This window comes from Nerophis lumbriciformis, linkage group LG25, assembly GCF_033978685.3.
Source record: "Nerophis lumbriciformis linkage group LG25, RoL_Nlum_v2.1, whole genome shotgun sequence".
Lineage (NCBI taxonomy): Eukaryota > Metazoa > Chordata > Actinopteri > Syngnathiformes > Syngnathidae > Nerophis > Nerophis lumbriciformis.
In genome coordinates, this window is record NC_084572.2 from 28,741,726 (window position 1) to 28,753,795 (window position 12,070).

Consider the following 12,070-nt stretch of genomic DNA (forward strand, 5'->3'; position numbering starts at 1 on the left):
AACACAGATAGACAGACAACATTCACACTCACATTCACACACTAGGGCCAATTTAGTGTTGCCAATCAACCTATCCCCAGGTGCATGTCTTTGGAGGTGGGAGGAAGCCGGAGTACCCGGAGGGAACCCACGCAGTCATGGGGAGAACATGCAAACTCCACACAAATGAATCAAAATCAATGTTATCAATTATTGAACTATTTAAGAGTCTATTTACTTCACCACAAATATTCCACTTTGACCATTTTTGAGGGAAACAATTGCATATTTTGTGTTTTTTTGCCATAAAAAATGGGTTTTCTTTGACAAAAAAGGCAAAAAAACATAAAGAAACAAAACACTTTATATCGACGGAATAAAGCTGAAGTTAGTCTGGAAATGTAGGCATTGAACGTAAAAAACAATATTTTCATATGATTTACTTTTAAAAATGTTATGACTGAGACAATTCACCAAACTTGAGGAGAGCCCTAAGAGTTAAAAAATAATCAATATAAAGTGTTTGTTTTAAAATGGAAAAATATTAAAATGGCAACCTTTGATTTTTCATTGAGTGGCCCTCACTGGAAAAGTTTGGACACCCCTGATCTAATGTTTTAACTTGAGTCATGATTTGGAGTGCATGAGAAAGTGGAAATGCAAATGTGGCTGTTTTTAACAACACAGCAGAACCAATGTTGTGATCGCTGTAAGGAGCAAACTGCTCGGTCAGCATTAATAGCGCTATTGAGTTGATGGTAAACAATACGACAAATGTAACATACACAACGATCACACCAACAGCTGCGTAGTAACATTTTAAAGCACATACAAAGTTAGATAAAGCTGCTGGATGTTGACCTGCGGATTTTTATGACATGTTAAAAAAAGCACATGGAAATATACCATTTTTACATATTGTTTACATATTGTTTTGATGTTTCTTACGGACAGTTTTAGTTAAGTTCAGTTTATTCATTTATACAGCACATTTAAAAAGTGCTGTACAGACATAAACAAAAATAAAGTGCATGCAGTGTCACGTTTACATTGTAACATATAAGGATGAATAATATAGAATAGAAAAATATATCTTAAAAGAAGTGCAAAATATATCACCTAAAAATACTAAAATGTAATAAATAAATAAAAACTGTATAAAACAAGAAGTATAATTACCAAGATAGTTTTAGGTGTTACTTATCAAAATCAAGATTGTTTGGTGGTGATCTGACACTCATTTGTTTGCAGTTTATTACATTACTTTGTATAATTATGAATGTCACCATCAACAGTTTTGGCGTCCGACTCTGATTCGACCCCATTTTGAGTCTTGATCCGATACTTTGACAATAGATTATAGAACTGAAACTGAAATTATAGCAAGTAATCCATCCATCCATCCATCCATCTTCTTCCGCTTATCCGAGGTCGGGTCGCGGGGGCAGCAGCCTAAGCAGGGAAGCCCAGACTTCCCTCTCCCCAGCCACTTCGTCCAGCTCCTCCCGGGGGATCCCGAGGCGTTCCCAGGCCAGCCGGGAGACATAGTCTTCCCAACGTGTCCTGGGTCTTCCTCGTGGCCTCCTACCGGTCGGACATGCCCTAAACACCTCCTTAGGGAGGCGCTCGGGTGGCATCCTGACCAGATGCCCGAACCACCTCATCTGGCTCCTCTCGATGCGGAGGAGCAGCGGCTTTATTTTGAGCTCCCCCCGGATGACAGAGCTTCTCACCCTATCTCTAAGGGAGAGCCCCGCCACCCGGCGGAGGAAACTCATTTCGGCCGCTTGTACCCGTGATCTTGTCCTTTCGGTCATAACCCAAAGCTCATGACCATAGGTGAGGATGGGAACGTAGATCGACCGGTAAATTGAGAGCTTTGCCTTCCGGCTCAGCTCCTTCTTCACCACAACGGATCGATACAGCGTCCGCATTACTGAAGACGCCGCACCGATCCGCCTGTCGATCTCACGATCCACTCTTCCCTCACTCGTGAACAAGACTCCGAGGTACTTGAACTCCTCCACTTGGGGCAAGATCTCCTCCCCATGCACAAAAAATCAATTCCCATCCAAATCACAAATCTTATTTATTCCAATTCTAAACCGATTCATAATTTAAAACAATTTAATATTTTTTGTAAAATATATATTTTTACAAAAACGGGAAGTTAAAGTTTTTTATTTAAATTTTTTTTTAAATGTTTTAGGCCATCTGCATGCAACCAGAAGGAGCTTTTCTAGCCTAATGTAGCAAGGTTGCTTTTAAAATGTGAATTTAATGTTAGCACTTTAGCACACGTAGCTATGCTAGTGTTGCTAGCATTTGTGTCCTGTCTGATACGTGGAACAAGTGCAAAGTTACAGTGAACCACAGAAGAATCAGGGACGCCCAGGCGTCGAATTTTTAGGTGCCCAAAGATTCACACAATAACTCATATTTTACTAAGCTCGTCTTGTTAAATCTAGAATGTGCTGGTATTATTGTTAACCAGGTGAATAAAGTTGTGGTATAGAATGCTACATACAATATTTTTACAAAAATAAAGTGACTAACTAAACAAAAGAGAAAATATACTATTGGCTCCCATTCAAAACATTTGGGTTTTGCCCTCAAAGCTTTCCTGCATCCAGAGACTTACTCCCTGACTATGTTAGCAATAACACAAACAACCGAAAAAGTAATTTGTAATAATAAGAGCAACAAAAATACAATTATTGAGCTAATCTTTTTAGTATCGTTCATATAACGACACTATACTAGGAATATATAGTATCGACATCTGGATCGATCAGCCCTACTTTCCATTTAAGCTTTAGTGGTTAGCTTCTTGTGTCGTACTGCTCGATGCTTAGCCATTCTTTTTCCTCTTTTTCAACCTTTTTTGAGCCAAGGCACATTTTATGCGTTGAAAAAATCCAGAGGCACCCCACCAGCAGAAATAGTTAAAAAACAAAACTCAGTTGACAGTAAAAAGTCGTCGTCGCAATTGTTGGATATGACTTTAAACCATATCCAAGCATGCATCACTATAGCTCTTGTCTCTAAGTAGGTGTACTGTCACCACCTGTCACATCACGCCGTGACTTATTTTGAGTTTTTTGCTGTTTTCCTGTGTGTAGTGTTTTAGTTCTTGTCTTGCGCTCCTATTTTGGTGTCTTTTTCTCTTTTTTTGGTATTTTCCTGTAGCAGTTTCATGTCTTCCTTTGAGCGATATTTCCCGCATCTACTTTGTTTTAGCAATCAAGAATATTTCAGTGGTTTTTATACTTCTTTGTGGGGACATGTCATGTTCGGATGTACATTGTCTTTGCTCCACAGTAAGTCTTTGCTGTCGTCCAGCATTCTGTTTTTGTTTACTTTGTAGCCAGTTCAGTTTTAGTTTTGTTCTGCATAGCCTTCCCTAAGCTTCAATACCTTTTCTTAAGGGCACTCGCCTTTTGTTTATTTTTGGTTTAAGCATTAGACACTTTTTTTTACCTGCACACTGCCTCCCGCTGTTTCCGACATCAAAAAAGCAATTAGCTACCGGCTGCCACCTACTGATATGGAAGAGTATTACACGGTTACTCAGCCGGGCTTTAGACAGCACCGACACTCAACAACAACACATCATTCTCAGACTATAATTACTGGTTTGCAAAAAATATTTTTAACCCAAATAGGTGAAATTAGATAATCTCCCACGGCACACCAGACTGCACAGTGGTTGAAAAACACTGCTCTAGTCCTCCAGTGATAATGATATGCGGAAGAATTGTGTTTATTTTCCGCAATAGTGGTAAGGATTAGTATCTTAGAAGCAGGTTCGCACTGTCAATAGACAGCTTGCTCTCAAATTGGAGCTGGTGTTTTGGCAAGACCCAGAAATTCATGCATTATAGCAAAGAACATGGAAATGGAATTATGTTTCCCCGAGTGTGCATCCATTTTGAAGGAATCTTTCACACGAGTACAATCCGTAGCCATATAAACACTGGGTAAAGATCAGTTAAAAAAAAGGCAAATATCAGCCCCCTGGTTCGAGACCATAATCAGGATCGGGACATCTCTTGTTGTACTGCACATGTTTTGTTTAAGAAAAAACTTGTCTTCCAGGCACGTGGATCACAACAGTCGAGGCCGGCGACCAAAGCGACAACAGACACAGAATATCGTACGTCATATTCGGCGGCGATGACGATAACGTCTTTTCCATCAACCGCCACACAGGTAACAAACTCCTTATGCGGCCTTTGGTTTGAACTATGCTAATTTCACATTTAATCAGCCATTTTATTTTCCACAAAAACATCTCTGCCAAAGAAAATATCGGCCGTCGTTGCCAAGAGGCCCAAATTATCTGCCTCATCTCGCGGCGTGTACGGTACACACAATTGTTTCCATGAGAGGGATTGCCAGCCCCGCTTGATCGCGCTCCAACAGCGAGATGCTCATGTTGTTTTTATTTATTAAACTTCCCCGAAACGGTTCCGCAGATTGCTCCAAGGGTCATTTTTTCAATGTGTTAGGTGAGATGCGAGTGCGGAAGGACAACGCTCTGGACTTTGAGGCGGGCCCCAGCGTGGCGTTGGTGGTCCTGGCGGACAACGGGCTGCAGACGGCTCACTGCAAGGTGGTCGTGGGTCTACAGGACGCCAATGACAACGCCCCGCTCTTTGAACATGCCGCCTACAGGACTGCTGTGTGGGAGGGGCAAGTGCACAACACCTACATCATGCAGGTAGATTAGCATGTTAGCGTTACTTACGTTGAATAGAATTTTCAAAGAGGAACTGCACTTTTTTGGGGCATTTGTTCATAATTCACAATCCTTTACAAACAAATTTCGTCTATAAAAGCCTGGAAGGGAAATTTGTTTCTACCGTTCAGGCTTTTATTAACAAACCTTGTTTATAAAGTTATTACCAGTAGACCAAATATGCATCTTCACTGTATTCACAATCCAAACACATATGTTTTTCTTTTTTTAATAATAATAATAATACATTTTATTTCTAGGCGCCTTTCTAGACATTCAAATGAGGTCAGAGGGAAAAGGCAGTCCTAAACAGATGGGTTTTCAGTAGAGATGTCGGGCTGCCGATATTATCGGCCGATAAATGCTTTAAAAAAATGTAATATCGGAAATTATCGGTATCGGTTTCAAAAAGTAAAATTAATGACTTTTTAAAACGGCGCTGTACGGAGCGGTACATATCCGGTAAAACACGGACGTAGGGCATACATGCCAACCCTCCCGATATTCCCGGGAGACTCCCGAATTACAGTGCCCCTCCCGAAAATCTCCCGGGGCAACCATTCTCCCGATTTCCATCCGTTCAACAATATTGGGGACGTGCCTTAAAGGCACTGCCTTTAGCGTCCTCTACAACCTGTCGTCACGTCCGCTTTACCTCCATACAAACAGCGTGCCGTCCCAGTCACATAATATATGCGGCTTTTACACACACATAAGTGAATGCAAGGCATACTTGATCAACAGCCATACAGGTCACACTGAGGGTGGCCGTATAAAAAACTTTAACACTGTTACAAATATACACCACACTGTGAACCCACACCAAACAAGAATGACAAACACATTTCGGGAGAACATCCGCACCGTAACACAACATAAAAACAACAGAACAAATACCCAGAACCCCTTGCAGCACTAACTCTTCCGGGACGCTACCATATACACCCCCGCTACCACCAAACCCCGCCCACCCAAACCCGCCCACCTCAACACCGCCCACCTCAACCTCCTCATGCTCTCTCTGGGAGAGCATGTCCCAAATTCCAAGCTGCTGTTTTGAGGCATGTTAAAAAAAATAATGCACTTTGTGACTTCAATAATAAATATGACAGTGCCATGTTGGCATTTTTTTTCCATAACTTGAGTTGATTTATTTTGTAAAACCTTATTACATTGTTTAATGCATCCAGCGGGGCATCACAACAAAATTAGACATAATAATGTGTTAATTCCACGACTGTATATATCGGTATCGGTTTTGATTGATTGATTGATTGAGACTTTTATTAGTAGGTTGCACAGTGAAGTACATATTCCGTACAATTGACCACTAAATGGTAACACCCGAATAAGTTTTTCAACTTGTTTAAGTCGGGGTCCACTGTTTAAGTCGGTAATTAATAGTTGGACAATATCGGAATATCGGATTTCGGCAAAAAAAGCCATTATCGGACATCTCTAATTTTAAGGCATTCTAACTCTTAAATAAACGCTAACAAAAGTCAGCCAACAATGGCAATAATGGAAATCGATCTATTTCGCCTATAAAGCGCACTTAAGACATTTAGACTTAGACTTAGACTAACTTTGACAAACTTTATTGATCCACAAGGGAAATTGTTCCACACAGTAGCTCACCATTCAGTAGCTCTGAATGTTTAATCTTTCAGACCCAAAAACACTACATACACTTTATAATATTTTATGTTAATTAAAAAATTATTGTTTAAAAAGTGTCTAAGTTCCATTGCCTCACGTTGCAATGCTACAACTAAAATTAACTTCTTCCCTTATCCCCGTGCAGGTGTTTGCTTCCGACGCCGACGGCGGGGTGAACGGACAGGTGGACTTCTCAATCAGGTCTGGGAACCATAACAACGCTTTCATCCTGGATTCCGTTCGTGGGATACTGGCTACCAACGCGCCACTGGACCGCGAGATCACGCCTTCGTACGAGTACGTTAACGCCTGGGCGTCCCTGATTCTTCTGTGGTTCACTGTAACTTTGCACTTGTTCCACGTATCAGACAGGACACAAATGCTAGCAACACTAGCATAGCTACGTGTGCTAAAGTGCTAACATTAAATTCACATTTTAAAAGCAACCTTGCTACATTAGCATATTTGCTAAAAGAAAACATTGATCAAACTTAGGGATAGTTGGCAGCCCACCAGGCGTCATTTAAAGACGTGTAGCGAAGCCTGTTTTTTTTTTCTAATAGTAATACTGATTGTCCTCACATTGCAGGCTAGTCATTCAGGCCACAGACAGAGGGAATCCTCCACTCAGCAGTAGCGCCACCATCAGGGTCCAAGTGGTGGACATCAACGATAACAGCCCTACCATCCCCCCAATGGAAGCTGTTCTCATAGCCGAGAGTAAGACGGGAGCAAGAAACTAAAGCGCCTCATGCAGTGGATCCTCACTCCTTGCCGTGCTCTAGATCTACCCCCAGGGCACGTGGTCGCCCAGGTGACGGCCAACGACGTGGACCTGAACCCCGCCATCACTTTCAGCTTCTCCCGCAACGCCAGCACCCACGGCCCCTTCGCTATGGACCGATACACCGGCGTGGTCACGCTGACTCGAGCCCTGGACCTCGAGGAGGAGGACACGGAGTACGACCTGACCGTCTGGGTGTCGGACTCCCTCCACCAGAGCTCCGCAGAGGTCAAGGTTCAAGTGCTGGACGTCAATGACAACGCGCCTATCTTCACCCAGGTGTCATACCAGGTAAAATACTGCATTTCACTAGTCTAATGGTATTTATTTACTCAACTGCAGAAAGTACCAAGCATCTTTTAAGGGTAAAGATTGTTGTATTTGTCCATATGCAGTTTTAGGGAAGGGCATCGTTCACATTTAAACCAATACAGTGCCAATTTCTAGTACCTGGGAATCGATACTGGTACTCAACGGTACCAATTTTTGTGTTAATAATATTAATTGTTTTTGATAATGGTTATGATTATGGTTTGAGTTTATTTCTAACATGTATACAGATACAATATGATACATCATACAATCCACACATTCTCATTCCTCTTTACATGTTCCAAAAGGAGTAGGAAGAAGCAAAGCTTATTTAATCCAACCCATTTTCCATTTCATAGCAATAGTAACACATTTGTTCACTTACTTCCTGTTCTCATCTTGCAACACAATTTACATCAGCGAGTTCTAAATACAACAGTTCTCTTAATAGTTAAGTCAGCTATAATTCACAAAGTGAGATGAATAATATCTCATTTTTAATAAAAGCACATATTTTTATTGCAACATTTGAAAATGAGCTGATGAGAACTGTTGTCCAGTTGTTACATCTTTGATTCATTGTAAGACTTCGGAGTCTCACTTTCAAGAACAACATCAGGTAGCAAGTACAGTTGCAAGACGCTAAATGGTAGTAGTGTATAGTTTATGGTTTGTATAATATAGTCTTTTGTTGTGCCCTAAAAAGTGTTAAAACTGTAAGTATTGTGCTTTTGACGCACCAGCTGTTTGAATGTAACGTGCATCTTAGTTGTAGTTTTCATTAAAAGAAATTAAAACTACAACTACAACTACTGGCCTGCTAATTAGTAGCATGTCAATAGCAAAGCCAATGTTTATTAGCATCAAGCTAGTACATTTTTTGGAAAAAAGGAGCCCTACTTTACTTACTTACGTTGGAGCGTTTTTTTGAGTCAGTTTCTTTGTTGCCGTTTAAAATTGCAACATTACCTAAAGGTAGTTTAGCTGAGTCCGCTCTCAGTGCTGCTGGAGTGATTGGCAAGCGTCAAAGTGAGTCGGCAACCGGGCGTGACGTCACGGCCAACCCAGGTACCAGTTACACGGCACCATTGGATTTTGTGTGAATCGAAGCCTGGTAGGACCAGCGAGTTTCAGTTGGGCCAAAAAAGTACCGGTTTCGGTACCCATCCCTACTAATAATACATGATTCCTTTGTTTGGAAATACTCTGTTCCGATTTCAAACTCAACAGGCATGAACATATTTTAGTTAACATTTTGGGAATCTGAACAGACAAAAATGGAAAAAGTACGTTAACCACAAATATTTTTGCACTAGAAACAATGAAATCAACTTTTTTTTAACTCTTAGCTTGAATAATTATTGGATTTTTTTTAATTTTTTTCACATTAAGTGCCATACAAGTGTCAAAATAAGCTAACCAACCATACAAATGTTAAAACGTGCTTCAAGCCATATAGTAAAAGCAAAGAAGTAATAAAAAAAAATGAAAATGGTAAAATGACCGCCATAACCACAACACCAGGGGGAGCTCCACAAACCACGTTAAACCCAGATTCCGATCTAACAAAGGTCTTAACTCATTCTCTTTCTATGCCACATCAATGTGGAATGCGCTCCCAACAGGTGTAAAAGAAAGTGCATCTCTACCCTCCTTCAAAACCGCACTAAAAGAACACCTCCAGGCAACTTCAACCCTAGACTAACACCCTACCCCCACCACATCCCACCTCCCCGGATTTTAAATAATCAAATGTAAATAATCAAATATATATACTTGTTCTTATGCTTTCTGAGCTCACTATGTTCACTGCTCGCTGTACATATCCTACCAAGTCAGACCTACACTGTTACAATGTCCATTTCTTTGATTATATTATTGTTGATGACTGAAGTGCTGATATCAACCAAACCTAACCCCCCCCCCCCCCCGCCCCCCGCCCCAACCCCCTTCACATCCCACCCCCCGGATTGTAAATAATGTAAATAATTCAATGTATATACTCTGATGATTAACTTGTGTGATGACTGTATTAAGCTGATAGTATATATTTATACCATGAATTTATTAACATGGACCCCGACTTAAACAAGTTGAAAAACTTATTCGGGTGTTACCATCTAGTGGTCAATTGTACGAAATATGTACTGAACTGTGCAATCTACTAATAAAAGTCTCAATCAATCAATCAATCAATCAATCAAAAGCTAGCATCTAAAGCTGGGACTTAATATAATGAATATAATTCTGTTTAAAGTTATTGACGCAAAGTCTTTAATAATGTGCCGTTTTGTTTATTCAGTTAATTGTTTGGCACACTGCAAGAGTTGAGCTTCTAAATGCACTCTAATTCAAAAGAAACATAATTTGCCCGACGCTCCAGATTGCCAAGCACCGAATAAAATAACTTGGCGAAGCTAACTAAATTGAGTCAAATCATCATCACACTTTGACGCTTTTAAAGATGTTACCGAATGATAAAAAGTCACTCGTTATCGTTCCCTCTTTGTTTAAGGTGGAGTTGTCCGAACTTGTTCCAGAGGGCACGTTTGTCGTGAACGTGTCCGCCACCGACAGGGACTGCGGACTCAACGGCAAAGTTGCCTACAGGCTGCTCTCGTCTTCTTTACAAGGCTTCTACATCCACGCAGACACCGGTAAGAACAACGCCTTTGAGGGCCCTGCGTCGTGCACTGGGACCAGGGAAGGGGTCTTCCCAAAATGTGACACAAATTTAGAAAGTTACAATTGTCTAAAACAGGGGTGTCAAACTCATTTTAGATCGGGGGCCACATGGAGAAAAATCTAATCCCAAGTGGGCCGGACTGGTAAAACTAATAACTTAAAAATAAAGACAACTTAAGATTGCTTTCTATGTTTAAAAATAGAACAAGCACATTCTGAAAATGTACATATCATAATGTTGTTGTTTTTTTTTTACACCTACATGTTGGGGTTTACAGTGTTCTACCTTTATGTGTCGTTATTTATACTTTCTGAATAAATTAGGTGTTAATGTTCATCAGTCAACTCATTGGTGTTAATTTTCAATCTATCAAGATAAAAAAATTATATTAAAATCAAATTACAGTATGTTATTTATTAGGGGTGTGGGAAAAAATCGATTCGAATTCGAATCGCGATTCTCACGTTGTGCGATTCAGAATCGATTCTCATTTTTTTCAAATCTAATTATTTATTTTATTTATTTTTTTTTTTTTTTTAAATTAATCAGTCCAACAAAACAATACACAGCAATACCATAACAATGCAATCCAATTCCAAAACCAAACCCGACCCAGCAACACTCAGAACTGCAATAAACAGAGCAATTGAGAGGAGACACAAACGCGACACAGAACCAACCAAAGGTAGTGAAACACAAATAAATATTATCAACAACAGTATCAATATTAGTTACAATTTCAACATAGCAGTGATTAAAAATCCCTCATTGACATTATCATTAGACATTTATAAAAAAAAAAGTGTCACAGTGGCTTACACTTGTATCGCATCTCATAAGCTTGACAACACACTGTGTCCAATATTTTCACAAAGATAAAATAAGTCATATTTTTGGTTTACATTATTGCAATTAGTTGATAAAACATTGTCCTTTACAATTATAAAAGCTTTTTACAAAAATCTACTACTCTGCTTGCATGTCAGCAGACTGGGGTAGATCCTGCTGAAATCCTATGTATTAAATGAATAGGGAATCCTTTTGAATCGGGAAAATATCGTTTTTGAATCGAGAATCGCGTTGAATCGGAAAAAATCGATTTTAAATCGAATCGTGACCCCAAGAATCGATATTGAACCCAAAGATTCACAGCCCTATTATTTATGTAGTTTGATCATTTTCCTCGACCGGTGCACTTTCATCATGTGGTTTATTTTTTTATTACATGTGTAGCAAACATCTACATCAGTGGTTCTTAACCGTATTGGAGGTACCGAACCCCACCAATTTCATATGAGCATTTACCGAACCCTTTAGTGAAAAAATAATTAAATAAAAAAACAAAAATTCTAATTCAAGACAAAGTTATGTTTTTTTTACTGGTGCACATAATTAACCGTGCATTAACAACCCCTTGTTCAAAGAACAAAACCAACACATGAACTCACAACAAATTACACATCTGCAAATCAGATGGAAAATTAGAGGTAACATTGTTTGGGAGTATCCATAATACGTCGATAGGGAGAAGTTTTTATTTACACGATGAGTTGGGTGTGTCTTGACCTCCGCGGCGCAGGCTCCGCCGAACCCCTGAGCATACTTGCCAACCCTCCCGGATTTTCCGGGAGACTCCCAAAATTCAGCGCCTCTCCCGAAAACCTCCCGGGACAAATTTTCTCCCGAAAATCTCCCAAAATTCAGGCGGACCTGAGTCCGCTTTCCCACAATATAAACAGCGTGCCTGCCCAATCACGTTATAACTGTAGAATGATCGAGGGCGAGTTCTTGGTTTCTTATGTGTGTTTATTGTTAGGCAGTTTCATTAACGTCCTCCCAGCGCGGTAATAACACACAACAACAGCAGTCATGTTTTCGTCTACCGTAAAGCAGTTCGTCTGCCGTAAAC

General features: G+C 40.1%; 1 protein-coding gene across 1 annotated transcript in view; it reads left to right on the top strand.

The window, feature by feature from the left end:
• dchs2 (dachsous cadherin-related 2) overlaps positions 1–12,070 on the top strand; it is a 57,904-nt gene that overhangs the window by 36,329 nt on the left and 9,505 nt on the right. The window contains exons 14-19 of the mRNA XM_061984129.2: positions 4,078–4,191; positions 4,491–4,702; positions 6,525–6,676; positions 6,969–7,099; positions 7,165–7,454; positions 9,991–10,132. Coding sequence (XP_061840113.1) covers positions 4,078–4,191; positions 4,491–4,702; positions 6,525–6,676; positions 6,969–7,099; positions 7,165–7,454; positions 9,991–10,132 — 1,041 coding nt within the window. The remainder of the gene's footprint in view (positions 1–4,077; positions 4,192–4,490; positions 4,703–6,524; positions 6,677–6,968; positions 7,100–7,164; positions 7,455–9,990; positions 10,133–12,070) is intronic.